This window comes from Sciurus carolinensis, chromosome 9 (genome assembly GCF_902686445.1).
Source record: "Sciurus carolinensis chromosome 9, mSciCar1.2, whole genome shotgun sequence".
NCBI classification, from domain to species: Eukaryota; Metazoa; Chordata; class Mammalia; order Rodentia; family Sciuridae; genus Sciurus; species Sciurus carolinensis.
This window is the reverse complement of record NC_062221.1, coordinates 103530382-103550925: the sequence shown is the minus strand read 5'-3', so window position 1 is coordinate 103550925 and position 20544 is coordinate 103530382. Positions and strand designations below refer to the sequence as shown.

General features: G+C 31.8%; 1 protein-coding gene across 3 annotated transcripts in view; it reads left to right on the top strand.

Annotated features, from left to right (window-relative positions):
* The window catches only part of Cadm2 (cell adhesion molecule 2), a 1011411-nt gene that overhangs the window by 711622 nt on the left and 279245 nt on the right, over window positions 1–20544 (top strand). For 2 of the 3 annotated variants that reach the window (XM_047563030.1, XM_047563028.1), the window contains exon 2: window positions 3744–3770. The exons of the other annotated variant lie outside the window; for it this stretch is intronic. In XM_047563030.1, coding sequence (XP_047418986.1) covers window positions 3744–3770 — 27 coding nt within the window. The remainder of the gene's footprint in view (window positions 1–3743; window positions 3771–20544) is intronic. 3 annotated transcript variants of the gene reach the window in all.

Below are 20544 nucleotides of genomic sequence, written 5' to 3'. Positions count from 1 at the left end.
AGTAATATAATGACTAATATCATCTAACTATTTAACATTCATATGTAAAAAGTGAGGATAATTTCATCATTCAGATCATTTTTCTTCAAACATTATATGCATAAGTTTTCAGATTAATTTTATGATTATTCTCATTTCTAAACTTAATATTATAAATAACAACATCTGAAAAACTAGTGTGAATCCATGTAATGTCCTAATTTCAACTTGTTACCTTTATTATAAAAGTGAAGAATTGGTGATGTCATATCTAAAACTTTTCTCTGGTCAAAATATCTTTAATTCCTTTCTTTTCATTTTAACTGTGAACAGTTAAATTTGCATTTTTAAGGTAATTTCAGTCATTTTTGGGTGGTGTGCAATGTGCACTTTACAATTGACTTATAATTGGACTGTGCTGACAATGGAAAATCTTACAAGTATTGAACATGACATTTATGACAGTATTGCTGTCATCTTGGCTTCTTTTATTGAAAATGCAGAGAATTATAATTGGGCTAACAAGCCTGGTAGCCTGGCCTCTTTCCAATTATATTAACCAGCCTAGTCTAGCATTAGCTGCCTGAACACACAAAGAAACAGGCCTAGCACTTTTGTTTTTCTTTCTATTTTATTTTGGTACTTGCCCAAGAATCTAAGAAAAAAATCCTCTGCTTTCATGTAATGTATGAGAACTTTTGATAATTTATCTCCATCCAACCAAGAAATGTTAACATCTACTTTTCTCTATCTTTATTTCACTGATTTTGGATAAGAGAAGAATTCTAATAAAAGACCGGTTGGTTGTATTTGTTCTGTAGGAGGAGCTAATCAATCATTATCTTAAAATTTTATAAGTTTTGGGCAATTTTTTGTTGAATTTATGCTAAAGTTTTTTTCAAGTTGTGGATTTGATTTGAGGAGAAATTTCTTTTCACATGAACCAATCAACATATTATGCATTACTATATTGTCTTTGATTTTTCAGCAAGTATTTTAGCTTACTGTAAAAGAGATTCAGTTTTGTGAAATCTAAACATAAAGGAAACCATTAGCAGTTAAAATTATTTCTACTATTTATAATTTGAAAATGTCATAAAAGTCTATCCAGGAATTAAAAATAAAGTTTTTAATGAAAAATTAAATACTTTAGAAAAAATAATCAAAATAGTTTGTGGTTTTAAATATCTAAATTTGTAGCATATCAGCTATTATGAAGGTTAGATTCTGTACTTTTTCTTCTTTTATTCCTTTTCTGGCTTCTTCAAATTTCTAATCTTTAATACTAGTGCATTTCTTTTCCAAATATGCCCAAACTTTCCCTTGAGGTATTGAAGATTCTTAATTAGTCATTTTTTTCTGTATAGAAATATGAAAACAACCTGGAAATTTGTCCTACAGAAATTAAACATCACCACAGCAAAGAAGGAATATTCCGTAAGGATCTGTGTTTCAGAATTGTTATTAGAAAAAAAAATGCTACAAGCAGCCTATAATGAGAAATAGTCCTTTGGACAAACTATAAGCAATACACAATTATTTTAAAAAGTGAGTTAGAACGCTATATATTAACCTGAAAAATGTGGAAAAGGAGACTATAAAATAATATGTAGAGTATGATCTTCTTTTTGAAAATAAAAGACAAAAAAATACACATTTTGGTTACTGGGTTTTGTAAGAACTTCAAAGTTTGTAATGTTTGCACTTAAAAATAACTTAGTGTGTTATTTTTATGTTAATAGTTTAATGGGAACTGTTAACGTTGGCCATCTCAGAAGTTGACATTGGAGGAGAGGGATTTCTTTCACTTTTTTATGTCTCCTCTAATTTTTTAATGTATTTCAAATTTGTATTGAAACAATGAAGCAGTCATATTTCCTTCATTAAAAAGGAATAGGTTCCTTAGTAAAATCAAATTTTAAAATTTTAGATTTAGTATCACATAAGTTTAATGGGTTATTTAGTTGTTACGAATTATAGCCTCATGATTAGTAAAAATATCATAAAACAACTATTAATTCAATTTTGATATATGAATTTAAAAAAAAAATCTCACAGTAATATTGAAAATCATTCTTCTTCTCCAGCCACCTATTTACATTTAAAGTTGTGCAATAAACCACTTCAATGGGTTTAAGGAAAGGACTTAATCCAGGTTTCTTGAAAGAACTTTAATTTTATTGAAGTGGTTTTGTTTGAAAAATATTTATTATTTAAAATAAAATAAAATAGAAAGACAGTGTTTGTTATCATGTTTGGAAATTTAATTTCCCATACGGAACCTGGCATTTAACTGAACTTTCTCAGTTTTTTTTTTTTTTTTTAATTTCAAATAACTTTTAAGAATGAAGTGTAAATTAAAAGTTTCCATATGCAGTTCATGGGTACTAAATCTAAAATCTAAATTAAATTGCACTAAAGGTCAGTATACAGAACTAGAGACTGTGTATTTCCCAATTAAGGGATGGGCTACCTCATCTTTAACATCCTTGAGAAAGTGAAAAAACACTCCCTCCTCTTTCGATCTTCATTATCAAATAATATCCAATCAAAGTAGAATATATTACTTCAAAAGTGTTTAGAGGTGTCTAATTATGCATTTTGACTAGAAGTCATCCTTTGAGTTAACAACTGTCTTTTAGGACTAATTAATTTAATTTCCTCATTAAATTTATTTCTGCCCCAAATAGTGTTTACCACTAGATATAAATAAGCTTCAATTTCTACCTCTTAAGGGAATCAGGCCAAATTAAAGTAATGAAGTTTTCAAGTTTCATAGTTGTACTATCAACCAAATACCAAAATAGCTAGGTTTTAATGAATCATATGATTTGGGTTGGGCTTTGTTAAAGAACCCATGCTTGCAGTTTACTAAGTGACTCGTTCCTTAAATCCCAACACCGTGGGGTCGATTCTTAGACCACAGATTCTGGGGTTTGATACACCTAGGATAGAATTTTAAACTTGTTTATTTGTGCTCTGTCACCTTCAGTAGGTTATTGGAACTTTCTAATTTTCAGTTTCCATATCTACGAGGCACAAACAACAAAACTCTCCAAGTTGTCATCATCATGTGAAGTTGTAGGGGAAATGTGAAACATCTGTCTTGGCATTTAGTAAAGCATATTCAGTAAATGGAAATGACCTGCCCTTGTGATTCATTCATACTTCTTGTTTTAGATTATAATTGTTAAATAGTATTAAATATATTTAAAGAGTAGAGCGCAACTGTAATCCCAGTGACTCTAGAGGCTAAGGCCAGAGGATCTTAAGTTTGGGGTCAGCCTGTACAATTTGATGAGACACCTGTCACAAAATAAAAAATAAAAAGGTATACGGATGAAGCTCAGTAGTAGAGCACATCTGGATTCATTCCCCAGTACCCCTCTCCACAAAATAATAACCATATATAAATAAATTTTTATTGATTATTAGTTAAGGATTAGAACTAAGAAGAACATAGGGAAGGAAATGCATTCCTTAAAAAAAGTGTGGTGCCTTGTGGTGTTTCGAGTTTGCACCTCCTGTTTGTGCCTCCTGTCTTACTTTTTGTACTCATGTATTTCAATCATATACTAATGAAATATAACAATTGTCATTTTTTTTGTTATGGATTCTATTGATATAAAGTATGTTGACAATATAATCATAAATACACTTTTTAACTTAGTACTAATAACATCTCTGTTTTCTTGCTAACTAAAATATCTGTCTAATATCTAATGTTTGTTTCTTCTTCTTGTGCAACCTTTCCTTGGTATCAGCTGCTGCTTCAAAGAATAAAGTTAAAGGTGAGCCCCTGTCCATTTTGCATGGTTGTGGCGATTCATTTTTCTGCTTATTCTTCTAAGTTCTCTTAAATGATAAAATCCATGCTGTTGGTGATAATGCTATTTCAGTGCTTAAATGCTATTTATAAATTACCCAAAATGCATGTATTTCAACCATTTAGTTTTTGATATATGTCTGTTTGCATGGTTGTTTGCAAGTTTTTTTTAAATTTTATTTCATTCTGAACTGTTCTTTCATGTGCTAACATTTTACCTATTGACCTTAGCTTCTTTGATAAAAATGAGAATTAAAAAAATATATCATAAGTAAAGCTGGTGGAAAGTCCCAACATTTTGCATGCCTTCATAGAACTATTTGAAAAGAAACTGAATCCTCTAAAAGTTGAATATTAGAAATAGTTGAGTTATTTATTACTTTTCTTCTATTTCCTAGTTGTATTAAATTTGTGTTTGATAGTAACCTGAGAATGTATTTCATAAGTTTTTGTGAGTTTGAAAGAATTCAAATTATCTATCTATGATAGTATGTACTAGATTCATAGTTAATATGATTCAATTTTTTATATCACATAGTAATCCATATACTTTTGTAAAGATTTTTTTCTATTTCTGCTTCTCAAATAGCAAAAGAGCATTATTTTATTTTGTTATGTTATTTTATTTTTTGTCTTTTAGTTCCAGGCTCTAGTTTTTAGATTAGTTTTAATATGCTAACTTAGGCCTACTTTTGAAATGTTAATGTCTTCCTCTTTATAAAGCTTAGTATTCACTTTGCAAACAATAGTTTCCTTTGCAATGGATTTGTGATATAATACTAAAGATGTAAAAAATGAGAAGGCAAATTATTGTCACCTCCATGCCTTGAGTAGTTTCTTGTATAAGACAATTTGGCAGCAGTATTAGCCAATCTTCCCCACAATAATTTCTGTCGGGCTGTGAACAAAGGAAATGCACTCACAGAATAATTAAGGTATTACTTGACAATTAATACATGTTTACAAACTTATAAACATTCATATAGTAAAAGGTTAAGAAGTTTCAGAAATGAGGCATTAAGAACAATGTAAAATAATATGTCAACAGTGGGCGAACCCGTACAAAGACAGACAGAAATTCTTACCAGAAAAGGAGTCTGGATAATACTTTATGAATGAAGTTGAACATGAACTTGTTCTTAAAGGATAGAATGTACATAGAAAAATGTAGTAAAAAACACAGAAGAGTTAGAACCAGGTGCAGTTGTGCATACCTGTAATCCCAGGAACTAGAGAGGCTGAGGCAGAAGAATTGCCAATTTGAAACTAGTCTCAGCAACTTAGTAAATTAATTGTCTCAAAATGAAATATGAGAGGGGCTGGAGATGTGGCTCAGTGACTGAGCACCCATGGGTTCAATACCCTGTACCAACAAAAACAAAAAAAGGAGTTAGAAAGCATTCATAAAGGTATGGAAGCAGGGATGATTGCAGTCCATTTTAGTCCAGTGAGAAGACATTTTGAATGAGCCCTGTTTTTAAAAGAAAATGGAGAAAATAAATTTGAAGATGATACAATAAGCAATGGGGTGATCATGAGTCATTACTGCATTGATTCCATAAACCTCTAGCAATAATTACAACGATGTTCACTTAATTATTCTCAAATATGATTGAAACTAATTGAAAATATAATTGAAACTAATTCAAATTATAGAGGTATCAAAGTTTGTAATACAGGGAAGAAATTTTGCCATTGGATGATGATGCCATAAATTATTCTAGGGGTGTTAGGTCTTCCACTGGCTAGAATTTTGCAGTGTGAATGTATTTCTGTACATAGTTTAATATTTCCTACACCTTCTTCCCTACCCTTCCACATATGTTCATTGTGCTTTTATCTCTTCTCTTCACTCATATGCAGCTATTCAGGGGACTTTCATAGTTTACCCCATGCCTGTCTTTTTGCCTATGCCAGTTATTATAAAGGCAAGAATGACACTTTCTAGAATTTGCATTGAGAAATTTAAATTTTATTTCTAGCCATTGCTTGAAAAAGATATACCTTATTCAAAGGTAATGGATTGAACTATGCAATGCTTTTATTGCCTAATTTCTGGGTCAAGGTAAATGGCCTTTAAAGAGGAATAAAACTGAATGCTGAAAATAAAAGCCAAGTAATTTAAGAGTGGATGGTTGCTTAAAAATGATCCTTTTTCCCTGACCCACACAAGTTACTTCCCAACAAATCAAGGGAAGTTCTGGGAAGGAACGCATCTCATTCTCTTACCTTTATGGAATCCTGAAAATATGGGGAGGTTCTGAAAGAATGGAGAGAGGAACGTGTTCTCATTTTTTCAAAGTAGAAATGATTTCATTCCAAAAACCGTAGACTAGTGAATTTGACATCAATATTCCAATAATGAATTTTAAACAAGTCTCCTAAAATTGTCATTTGTGGGTTCTTAGATTAAAACAGAATTCATTAGGAGTCACTTAGTAGTTACTAGTAAAGGCATAAAAGACTACCCTAATTTTCCTCTCTTTTTTTTAATACTTGTTACCACTACTACACAATATCTGAGCACAATACTATGAACACTACATGTAAATTTTTTCAAATTATGTAGCAACTGATTATCTTCAGTGGTCAAATCCAATGGCAGATTGACAATCATCATATTGTTCATTTCTTTTGCTACATACATATTACATCTTTTAATTTTCATTTTCCCTGATCTTAGTATCTCTGTACACACTAGATTTTTAAAAAATAGTTTTGACTCTTTCTCTCTTCTCTATTTTATTCTGAAGCAGAGGCATCATTCAGGTTATGTCTCTGATCCTTGAAGAGATCACCTATTACATTGTTGACCCAGATCTCCACAACTCCCTTGAAAAATAAACTTCATTTCATACAAAATAAAGGAAGCAGCTATTTTCTAGATGGTCATGTACCCACAAGCAATCCCTCCCCATTGCTGACTGGTAAACCGAGGACAAATGACCCAATCACATTTCATCTCTGAAAACTTAGGTCTAAGAAGGGGAAAGGAGAGAGAGAAGGGAAAGGTGAAAGGAACAGTAGGGTGAAGGAGAGACAGTTGATCAGTTCTGTTATTCTCTATGGCCGTGAATTCTGTAGATGGATTTAATAAGATAAATCAAACCTAAGAGAGAGGAATGAAGCAAGGTTGCATGAAAAGAGAGAAAAGAAGAGAACACCCTAATAGTGCCCAATCTCCTTGTCCTAATGTATGTCTAGGCTCTGTTTTGTCCCTGCCTTTTGGGTCTATGACATGGCTTTCTTTTAGTTAAGTTTTCTAGATAGATTTCTCTTGTATACAATCAAAAGAGAAACAATTAGTATAATTGTTTTTTTTCTTTTTTTTATATTGATAAACTTTTATTTTTATTCTCTTTCTGTACATATTGACCATGATAAAGCTTAAAGATGCATGTCCTATGAAATATGCAAATAAGGAATTTACATAAATAATTTATACTTCAGAAAATTAAAGTTGAAAAATATTTTCCACATTATTAGAATTCATAGTATTTAAAGTACATCAAGCTGTGTATATATATATATATCCTTATATTTTATATATATATGTATAAAATATATATACAAGTACATCAAGTGTGTGTGTATATATACATATATCCTTATATTTTATATATATATGTATAAAATATAAGGATATATGTATATATACACACTTGATATATATACAAACACACATATATATATCCTTATTTTGTTTGCAAATCTGATCTGAATGGTCTGGATTAGCTATGTCATCTCGTGACACCAATATTTCTCTCATTACCAAGGTTTAAAAGATTAGGAACTTCTTTCACTTCTACTCACTAATAGTTCTCACATCCAATTAGTTACTAAATAGTCCTCCTTGGATTGTATCTCCATAGTATCTTCTTCAAGTCACTCATTCCTCAGAGCTTGTCTGGGTTGTTTCTAACTTGTTTTCTGCTTTAATTTTTCATATTCTATGACCTACTTTACATTTTTATATCTAGCTGAAATTTAAATAAGATCATCAATGCTTTGCCACTTAGGTAGAAGAAACAGGCATCTTAAAGTTTTCTGAAAATGTCTTTGTGTAAAATAATTTTATTTCACTCTCTAATAAATTTATAAATATTAAACAAATGTATCACAGTGATTAATATTACTCCAAGATCTTACAAATTTTAAATAGTTTTAATTCAGTAGAAATATTTTATTCTCTAATCCTGATTTTTAAGCTTTTCCTTTATTTCAAAATTTGGCAACAATAGTAAAGATAACATTTTGTGCCATTTCTAGAACACCAGCTTTTAGCTACTATTTCCAAAGTCTTTAAATCTTAACAATCATATTATCATTATCCAGTGCTCAAATAAAATTAGCATAATCATTCTGACAGTGCCTAAGAATTCAAAGATAATGCAGAGTGCTCAGCTCTCTAAATTGAGATACACATGTGGTTCAAAGGAAAATCAACATTTCAATTTACTAGATTTATTAAGGAAAAGTCATACAGATTATTATTCAATAAAATATTCATGTGAGAATATATAAAAATCTGATGTAAAATAAAACTCGATATTTAGGGTGGAGTTGAAAGGCATATAAGAAACTGAAGTTGATATATTGTTTCAGAACAGTTTGAAATTTTTATCTTAGGTGCAACACATATTTTTTAGTTTGTACTATATAATGTATTCTACATATTTAGTCATTAATTTTGTGTTCAAACAGGTTGAATCTTGATTTTGCAACTCACTAGATTCAGTACTTACACTTTTTGACTAGCTTCATTAAACTTGATACAACATTCAGTTGTGAAAATTTTATAGGATAATGCATACATATGTGTGTATATATATTTATATATGTGAAAATGCAAAAAAAAGCATTATCTCAGGGGTGGCCCATAGTATGCACTCAGTAAATTTTGCATATTGCTGTTGCTATCATCATCATCATCATTACTACCAGTTAAATGACATCCATAGGGGAAAAAACAAACAATATAAAAACATAGTCCAAGACAAGTCTCTGCACTCAAAACTTTTCTAGAAGTGTTAGCTAAATTTCATCTTCATGAGGGCATTCATATGTTTATATTCATTATAAAATTAAAATAAGCAAATGAAATATATGAGTGATCTAGTAGTTTTTCTCTTCTTTCAATTTTATTATCGAATACAAATATTACTAACGAATTTTAACTCAAAGTGAAAAAAGGAAATAAAGTTATTTCATAGATTTGTATAATATTAAATTATAAAATTAAGTTGTTTTCATTTTGAGTGAAAAAAATTGAGGAATAAAGTCATAATATTTCTCTTGAAAACATCAGTTAACTACTTTTATTGAAGATCATCTTCAGATTTTAATTTAAAAAATCTAAGGTATTTTTCAAAGTATTATAGATACAAAATATTCATGAAAATTGTAATCAAGAAACAATTCCTAAAGCTTATATTTATCCTGCATGAAACTGATCTAAAGAGATATGGTGGAGATGCTGGACAAATGTAAGCGAATTTAAAAACATATTATGTTTCTATAACACAGTCACTAAGGGCTCCAGGTAGAGGGCCCTGAGGTGTTACCTTTTAGAAAGTTGCTTTCTTAATCCACTCAATTCTCTAGTAAAATTACAATAAAGACATTGCTTTATATGATAGCGCAATAATGTTTATAAAGATATAATCTAATACTTCAATTGTTTTCTGACTTTAGAAATGTGAACAAAAATAATAATTTTAACAGTTAATCTTTCTTGACTATTACTATGGGACAGACCATAGCCTAAACATTTTATATTTGTTTGCTTATTCAATTCTCACAGACCCTTCAAGATGGGTACTATTATTATCCCCACTTTTAAAGTGTGGAAAATAAGGCAGAATTAAGATATTTGTTTAAGTTTACACAGTGAGTGAGAGGCAATGCAAAAATTCCAAACCAGACATACTGACTTCTGAATGCAAGTTCTGAAACTATTACTGCCTTTGAAGAGACTGGCTTGGGCAATTTTACAGTTTACCTGAATCTTATTTATTTAAATGCTTTTTTTCTTGGTCCCATTTACCCAAATGGGAGTGAGGTTTGACGAGCTATATAGTACACCAGCTTAGATGGAAACATGGCCAGGAAGTGACTCTTAGGTAGCACTTCATTTCACATTCTGCCTTTGTTCTCTTTCTTCTAGGACTCTCACTCCTTCACCTTATGTTAACCTCACTCCCTCTTGGGAGAGTGAGAAGGTAATTAGTTTCTCTAGTAATGTTCTAGAAAAGTTTCAGTTATAACTAATATGTAGCTCATGTGAAATGCTGAGCTCAGAAGAAGGAAACAGGGTTAAGGCAGGTGCTCATGAAAATTTTATTGTAAGATGACTCAATGGGTCAAGATACAGATAATTTAATTTTTTAAAATACAGCTTCCTTCAGTGTGGTTTCTGGTTTTTATGTCTCACCGTGCAGAGGTTTTGACATGGATTTTCTCTCTGGATTATCTCATTACTTTCTGTTGTATAACTACCTCCTTTAATGTTGCTCAGTACAATCAAATCTGTGTCACGATAGAAAGACCCCTCTAAATATTCCATTTTTAAGTCTAAGAGAATATTGTTATTCACTTGAATTAATGGAGATGCATTTTCCCTTTCTATCCTTTCTTCGTGAAAGGCAAACACAGGCTCTCGCTTTATTGTGGAAATGTGGATGAATACAACTCATTTGACAGCAAAACAGGTCACAGCTTTGTATAGCAATTAGAAATTAGTTTAAGCATTGCTACTTTAAGTTTATATTCTCATTTCCACCATAAATAAATCATCAGAATCGTTTTTTATCCTGGCTAAGCACATCTCATCCAAAAGGCATGATCTTCTCAGATTCAATTCATTCACTTGACTCATGTCATTCTATTATGCTAATAAAACTGATATTTGCTTCTTCTACAGCTGCTGTGTGGGGATTTAGAATGTCTGTAATTAAAATCCCAAGGTTTCTGTTTTTTTCAGATTTCTAAACAGAATAAACCTATAATAAGAGAGATACAGTGATCAACATGTAGCAGTTAGTTGGGCCTTTGGGAGAATTTTGAAAACAAATGTTACAAGGCCAAATGTTAATTTACACCAAAAATAAATGTAACTCTATTTTTCAAATGAAATGACATTATGGTTATATATTTTTAGCAGAAAAAAATCCCTTGACTTAATATCCTAGTCTAAAATATTTATAAATATTTATTACCAGCACTGTTAAAAGCTTTTTAGAAAGTATTAGAGTACTTAAGTTCTAGCATTTGCTCTATTATTTATTTTTTCTTTAGTCATCTGTAAAATGATGGTAAAAATGTCAATACTGTCTACCTCACAGAGTTATAATGATCAAAAAGAATATATCAAAGCACACTTAAAACAGCTACTTGATATTCAGATGTAAGTAGCTCCTAATTAAATAAGGCATAATCAGACACAGGAACTTGAGATTCAGTGATGAATAAAATGTGACTCCTATACTGAGCCCATGCCAAAGATCCGTAGGTATGAAGACCTTGTAATATTGAAATCTCTTTTGTACCTTTTCTTACTAAATATCCTGGGAAAAGGATTAAAACCAGTCTGTTCCTTCACTGGCTAAATCTATATTGAATTTCTGTAAAGTGTGCTTTAGTCTCTCCAAGTTCTAATTCAGAAGTACCATAAACTAGGTGACTTATGAAAAAAATATTTTTCACAGTTACAGAACCTGGGAAATAAAATGTCAAGGCTGGCAGATTCTATGTCTGAAGAGGGCCTGCTTTGTGGTTCATAGATGGCACTTTTTGCTGTGTCCTTACATGATGGAGTCAGCTCTCTGGGGCTTCTTCTATAAGGGCACTAATCTCAAGTATAAGAGCTTCACTTTCATGGTCTAACAACTTCCCAGTGGACTCATCTTCAAATACCAGTACTTTGGGGATTAGGTTTCAAAATATGAACTTTGCAGGACACAAATATTCACATGTAGTACCATGTTAAGATATAACAGGGAGAGATATTTTTCCCCTAATTTTTATTTTATGAAGTTTTGACTTGTTTGATCACTATCCATTCACTTCCAGAATTGCTAGAAATATATCAATGGAAAAAAGTTCTAAACCATAGTATATTGCAATGTTATATGTATTATGAAGAAAAAATAAAGCAGAACAATGAAACAGGAATGCTTGGACAAAAATAGAGAAGGCAGCAGTTTTAATTTTGAACATGGAGACCAGAAAAAAGTGAACATTTGAGCAGAGAATTAATAAAGAGGGAACAAGTCATATATCCAGAGAATTCCAAGAAAAGAAAGCAAGGAGAATAAAGTTCTTAAAGGAAGGAGGGCCTGACTTATTCAGGGATTGTTCAACACCCCATAGGACTTGAAAAGCAAAAACCTGGAGTTTAAAGTTATAAGATCACAGAGTAAATGAATACACAAGTCATCTAAGCATTTTTGTTTTGTTTTCCTCCAAGTGAAATAGAGAGACATTTAAAGTTTGAGCAGAAGAGAAGCATACATGGACTCAGTTGTAAAGAGTTTAGTTTCATTGCCCTGATAAAAAAGACTATAATAAAAATTTTTAGGACACTTTTCCTAAGAAACCGGGAGACAGATGATATGCAGATAGTGTAGAAAAATATTTGGAAATCATTAAGTATAAACATTATTTACGCTCATTAGTTTGGGTAAGATCACCAAGGGCACGAGTGGAGTGAAAGAAGAAACTAAAAACCTTAGGACTGAGCTCTTAGGTATTCAAACCTTAAAGGAATGCAGCGGATGAGATATAACCAGGGGAGGCAGAGAACAACAAAACAAGTGAATAAAACATTTATGAAGGAGAAGCAATGTTCAGCTAGGTCAAATGCTCTTCTTATTTATTAAATTATTTTATCTTGGTCCCATTTATTCAAATGGGAGTGAGGTCAGGTGTCAGGGTAAAGTGGAATTATGACAAGTTATACAGTAGACCAACTTAGATGGGAACACTGGACAGGAAGTGATTCTTAGTAGATCTTTTATTTCTCATTATGCCTTTTTTCTTTTTCATCTGGGTCTCTCACTCATTCACCTTATGTTAACCTCACTTAGAAAAGTGAGAAAGTAATTAGTTTCTCTAGTAGAAGAGTAATATTTCAGGAAAGTAGCAGGCATGTGATCTGTTTGCATGTGATGCGATAATCATCTGACAGGTGAGTTCACTTAATGAACATGCGATCTGAATACAAGGCAGGGTTATTCTTTGGCTTAAAAAAAAATCACCAAATAGCTTATGAAATAGTTGTCATCATCCTCAGCCAAAAGTCATCTTGGGAAAGAGTATGTCAAATCTCCTACCTACCTAATCAGAGTCTGGGAATCCCACAAATATATATTCACAATGGCATAAATAACTAGTATGTGGTAGCATATGAAAATGGAAACTGGGAAATAGGGAACAATTTTTCTGTGCATAACAGGATATGTAAATTGCCCTGTATACAGAGATAGATGCTTCTATGCAATGTAATATTTGTTTCACAAAACACTTGAAATTTTCTTGTCATCAAATAAAAAAATTATCTTCATATATGAAATATATTTTTTCTTATAAAACAGGTATTAGTTTAGATTTATGTGAAATATAGCTAAGATACAAAACAGATTTTAAAAACTATTATAAATTTTTTGGGAAGTGTTAACAAATGCTTTGAAAATATTCACACACAAATGAATTTATACCAGAGGTGGCATGGTCAAGCAGTCATTTTGCATATAATTGGACTCCATACTTATAACCAAATACACATTCAATGAATATGAGTATTTGCTTCTATTATTATTTTAATCATAATTCACTACATCCCTCAATTTTTTCTTACTTTTTTTTAAAATAAATAGATTAAAAGAAATCAGAATTTTAAAAATTGTGTTTATTTTCAGGAGATTCCTTAAAAGAAAACATAAATACTCAATAGCCTAGTAGGAGATTTACTGAAATAAAGTATTTTTAGAAATTATAGCCATTTTATTTTAAAATTAAGCAAATTAAAATTCATTTAGTGACAGCAATTCATTCACATTTAATTATTCATCATACATTTTCAAAATATTTATTGACTTTCTTTAGGGCATTTATAGGTTCTACTCAAAAGTAGAAATAGTATATTTTATATTTTGAAATCAAATTAAGAATTGATAGGTATACCAGTTACAATTACTTAAACTATATATACCAGCAATGATGAGTTCTTATTTAGAATCTAAGTAAAAAAGACTTCCCTAGATAATAAACATTGCAAAATGTTACTAACATTATACTATTTATCATTAACTTCCTACAATGTAATGGAATAGAAATTTGTATTATTAGTTTATATATATATATATATTATTTATATTATTATTTAACTTTGACTTGTACTAATTTACATAGAAAAATAAATTTTGAGCAAATAAAATCATGCTGCCTTTGTTGTTGAAAGTTCTTTATAGTCTTAAAGAGAACCATCATCTTTTAAATAATATTTTAAAGGGGCTTGGAGTATACACATTAAATTTTAATATGCCAATCATATTATCATAGGTTTTAAAATAGGTAGAGAGGTGAATACACTAAGATATGTTCTATGTTAGTAAGAGTTAAGTATATTTGACAGGATTTGTTTAATTTTTTAAAAATTTATTTATATTGGTTCATTGTACACAAATGGGGTACAACTGTTGTTTCTCTGGTTGTACACAAAGTAGAGTCACACCATTTGTGTAATCATACATGTACATAGGGTAAGTATGTTTGTCTAATTCTGATATTTTTCCATGGGATTTATTTAATTTTAAAATTATGTAACTGTCTTGACTTCATTGGTGGTTTGCACAAATACAAATGATGCATTTAGAATTAACTCTGATATATAATTGAGAGAAGAGAAAAGCAACCAAAAGAGACATCATAAAGTAGCTGGAAAATGAATAGGATGGCAATAATATTATTGAAAATATGTATAAAATGCAAGTTGCATTCATTGTAGGAAACAATGTTAGAAGGTGCTCTTATTATTAATGATAATAAAACTATTTTAATTTTAAATATCAAAGCATCTTTTAGTTACAGATGAGGAAGCACCTGGATAAAATTAAATTGTCTAAATATGAATAAAAGATATTAACATCTCATGAGGTATATTATACCATTGGTAATTTTAAAAACAAAACAGAATGGTAGAAAATCAAAATATGAAAGTGTGAATTTTTATTATCAAATTCTGTGACATCCAAGTCTGCATTCATAAGAATAACTTTTGCTCTTTCTCAATTATCAAGCATTATATGCAAAAGGAAGACCTGATCTCTGGTGTGAGATGAGATATTTAATTTTTACCCTAGAAAATGGATGTAGCTTAATCAACACTGGAAACATGTCTGTTATGAATAGCCATATTAAATGTTAAAGATTAGCCAAATTCAATTAATGTCTGGTTCAAACAACGTCAATAAAGAAAATGCATCTTTAATGGGATCTAGTTGTAATGAATGAACAAGTTAGTTTTTCATTTTCTAAGGAATTTGGTACAATAATATATGTATCTTTTTGATATCTGTAGATATAGGGAGCTATTCCTGCTCATTTGATATGACAGTATGATTTAATCTTCCAGTAAGTCAAGAGACTGGAAGCCTTGTTTACATGCCTTCTCCCAGTGAATGCTGCAATAAAACTTGCTCCAACAGTCTCTTCAATAGAACAGATAGTATAAATTCTTCATGACAGTATGGAGATCAAATGACTCACACTTCTCAATATCAATTCCAAAGGTTTGCTTAAGTGATCATTATTTCAATCTATAGTGACTATTTGTTATTTACGAAACTAATTTTTGCTCTATGTTGGTACTAAACATTAGCATAATTTTTGTCTTCTTCTCTTTTATTATACCTTTTTGTGGTGCTGATTAATCTCAAGGCCTCAAACTTGTGTGATCTATCTTCCTAGCCTCTCTCCACTTTTGTTTGGTTTTTATTTTCCCCCTTTTTCTTTTTCCAAATATAAAAAATATGAACATTCTCTCCTTGTATTTATGTAGTTTTCCACCAGAGGTTTTCAAATCACCATAATATTCTCATTCATATTTAGGAATTTAATGTCTTTATGTTATCTGCTTTCAATTTTTTTGTTGCCTTTGATCAGATGGCTACCTTCAATTAAATGTGCTTTTCCTGCACGAGGAATCTACCCATACAACTTATCTCAAGGTACTTGGAGCTCACATCTTTCTGGCTCTTCCTAAGAGCTCTGTAGTTTCCCAGCTCTAATTAATCCATCACATCTAATATTAATAGATATGTTCACTTCTAAAACACAGTCTCTGCATTTGGATCTCAGCTCTATACTCAACTTGATTTACAACTTTATCCAGAGTAGTTTAAAGCATAGATGATTATTGTTTGGGACAAGAGTCTTCTTTCCCATTTGTCCAAATTGACAGACACTTTTCAAATGCCTCTCTAACAAACATCCACATACTGAAACACCTAGTGCCAGTTATATGATTAAATTGAATCATGCTGAGTTTTGTTCAAATCTAGATATAGAAGTTAATAGAGCCTTGGGCAAGAAAATGGTTGAAATTCTTCCACCATTTCACTGAAGCATCTAAGATGTTTAGATATCATCTTCTATTTCAACATAATAAGGAAATATAATTTCAACCTATAGCCACTCTGTGTTTCCAAAACCTCTTTATATATTTGGAAAGTGCATTAGTGCAAAGTCACTTGTTCCTGTCTTAGGTGATTTATTTCTTCCCAGGAGGAAAAAAAAAATAGAGTGACTGTTGTTTGGTTGGCAAATAACAAATTATCTTCCATACAGATATTCTATCTCTACCACTGCCTCCTTATATTGTTCAAGTTAAGATTTAAAAATCAAATGTACATTCTAATGAACCACTTGAGTTGTGCATTTTACTCTTTCACTCACTTAAAATATAAAATCGAGTGTACATATAACTTATTTTCTTAAAAAAAATCTCATTCTTCACAGAGACAATTGGATATAATTATTTCATCTCTCACTTGAATTATAAGAATAATGTGTGTTGTCAGCTTTTTCACCACTGTGACTAAAAGACCCGACCAGAACAATTGTAGAGGAGGAACAGTTTATGTGGGGGCTCATGGTTTCAGAGGTCTCAACCCATAGATAGCAGGCTTCATTACTCAAGGCTCAAGGTGAGGCAGAACCTCATGGTGGAAGAGTGAAGTGGAGAGAAGAGGCTCACATGATGATCAGACAGCAGAAAGAGAGACTGCACTCACCAGAAACAGATATATACCTCAAGCTAAGCCCCAAATACCCTACCCCTTCCAGCCACACCCCACCTGCCTCCAGTTACCACTCAGTTAATCCCATCAGATAATTAATTCACTGATTGGGTTAAGGCTCTCATAATCCAATCATTTCTTCTCTGAACCTTCTTGCACTGTCTCACATGTGTGAATTAATCCCTGATGGGATAAACTGAGTGGTAACTGGAGGCAGGTGGGATGTGGCTGGAGGAAGTGGTTCATTGGGGGCATGGCTATGGGGTTTATATTTTGTATCTGGAATGTGGAGTCTCTCTGGTTTCCTTGATCATCATGTGAACCACTTCCCTCTGCTACACTCTTCTTCCATGATGTTCAGCCTCACCTTGTTTTGAGGGACACCTCACATCGAAACCATAACATGGAGAGAACTTCTAAATTCAAAGTACTTCTTATCATAACAAACTATTTCCTTAGACATTCTAGAAAGACCTAAGTTGTATAATTCAAGGGACTTGATTGCCTATTCACATATTAAGTATTGATCTAGCAACAAGATTGGAATATATAGGAATTTTTTTCTAGCAATATCTAACATTATCATTTCCTATTACTAGATTAAAGAAAACAAGGCACTCACTGTCATTTTTAGGAGGTTTGAAATAAGAACATTAATATATTATTGTTTTCCTTGTTAAAGGCTTTGACCATTGGTCAGAGCTGGCATTGCAATAGTTTCTCTGCCAGATTATGGGTATTAGTCTGTAGAGATAGTCCGTTACATTCAGTGAGTAAATTCCACGTAGTAGAGCATGCTACAGGTGCTACGCATACATATCTTTCTACATACATTAACCTTTCCTGAAACCTTGTATTAAAAGCTGCTATGTGTACATATTTTGAACAAGTCACTGACTGTTAGAAGGGACTGTTTGTGTCTCTCTCTCCATTCTGTTCTTCTATCATCTCAAGGCACATGATAGAGCCATACAAGATAAATGTTGAACTTAATCAAACTACTTTTTATAACTATTGGTGACTTAAATTATAAGTTTTATTTGACCTATTTTTAATGACAGTATTTGAAAGAGTATTTATAAACAGAAAGAAACATAACTTGAAAAATTAGGAGATACAGTTTTGCAAAACAGCTCCTTTGAAATGATATTAGTTTCTTTCTCTAACAGTTATATGTCTGAAATCTTCTATTTTTTTTTCATGCTAAAACATACTCAGCTATTAATACTAGTTTTTTGTTTAGCAATCCTTTGACACCCCTCTTATCCAAAGATAAAGGACATCCCTAAACCATAGATAAAATTTTCTGATGTTTGGAGTTCTTTAGTTCCTGTCCAGCACCAATATTCTACAATCTGTTTTCCTTAAAAGAAGAAATTTTCATGTGAAAAATTGACTGCTTATTATATAAGTACTCCATTGATTTAGTTTTTTCTGCTATATGATTGCATTTTTCTTTTTCTAAGTCTACCAATTTCTCCAAAGTTATGGACTGAGCATCTCGCATTACTCTCTGGGTGGTTTATGTAAATAACAATAATAAAAACCCCTGAAGCTTCATCCCTGTTCCCAGTGGTATCCCACTGACCTCCTTTCAGCTTGAAAAGGTTCTATCTATTGCTGATGGTTTTTTTTTCCCCCTTCCCCACTGGCAATTTTCAGCCTACTGTGCTTCTTCATCTGATTTCTTGACTCTTTCTTGACTTAAGAATTAATTATTGAAATGTATCAGATGCACTCTGAAAATGTCAGTGTATTTGGTTGGATTTACTAAGAAGCACAGCTTTTCAGCCAACATGATATTGGAACTGAATTTCAAGTAGGGCCTTTCTCTATCCATCCTTTTCACAGGCAACACAAAAACATAATGCAGATGATCTATACCATCTCTGAAAGGTTTGTGCTGTATAAGGCCATTTGTCTCTATCACTTTAAAGCAGAATGTTTACCTTTGCATTTTAGTGCTGTTTTTGTCTCATTGAAACTTGAACAAACACTTTGTATAGAACTACAAGAGATTCACAGAAGCTGTCCATCTATCCTCCTGCTTCTAAACTGGCCTGTGGCTAATTTAATCTGTCCAATTCAGATGGTTATTGATCCTGGTATGAAAGGAATTCACAACCTCCCTTTCATGTGGTGGCATATTCTACAAGCCTTATTCTCACAAGCTCAGACACAGGAACTCATACCTCGAATAACACAATAAGGCAGGTTGAGAGTGGAAGCACTTTAAATAAAAATATTAAAATCTGCTGAAAAGACATTCAAAAGAATTTAAGAAAACATTTGTGGTATGGATTAGGAAGGGGAAAGATGCTTTAAGACATAAGACATAAAGTTAAAAGAATATTAATATTAATATAAACCTATCTAAGTAGCTTTAATTGCACACTTATTCATTAACTTGTAAAATAATGACTAAATGCCTACTGTATGCTATGTTTTGCTCTAGGTGCTTCTGTTTCACTACTGTTTAAAATTAATAACAATAAATATCTCTAGCCTCATAAAACTTATATTCTAGTGGAAGAAGATGAACAGCAGCAAAATAAGTGAATAATGTAGTTTATCTTTGAAGGTTATTAATATTGTGAAAAAAATAGATTGACACACTCCTGGAAGTGGGGGAGTTGCTATTTTAAATTTGGTAGTCAGGGCAAGGACAATTGAGAGGACAATATTTGATCAAAATGAAGGTACGAGGGAACAGCCATGAGAATATTGTGGGAAGAGTACTGGGGGTAAAGGATAACACCAGCACAGGGCTGAGGCAGGGGTATAGTTGGCAGGAGAAGAAAAGGCGTGAAGTGCGTGAGTGAGAGGAGTTGATGAAAGCAAGTCACAGGGTAATGGGGCTTGCTTGCTTAGAACCAAGTAGGCTACTTAGGGACTCTGCTTTTGCGCTGAAAGCAGTGTGGCAGCAGAGGAGTTACATGATTCCGGTTGCTGTGGGAATTGTAGAATTTATTTTCATACTTTGGGGAAGAGATAATGGTGGCTTTATTGTGTGCTAGCATGCTGCTGGTGAGAAGAAACTGAATTTGATTTGAAAGGTAGTCAATGGAATTTTCCAGCAGTTTTGAGGCAGAAGGCAGAGAATGAGAAGTCAAGAATGTCTGAGACTTTGACCTATGCCAAATGACACATTCTCTAAATTAAATTTCCATTGACCAGGATAGGGAAGAGTAAAAAGGAATAATGTTCTGCAGCTGAGTGTAGCCCAATGATAGAACACATGCTTAGCACATGTGAGGGTGTGAGTTCAAACCCCAGAATTCATCCTCTGAAAAATAATAATGCATAGATATATATATTGAAAAATGCATAGTCTATATGCAGTCTCCATAACTGAAAGCAAATAGCTACCGGATATAAATTATAGACAATATTCATAGGTAGGCATGTGTAGCATAATATATGTATATATATAACATTCAG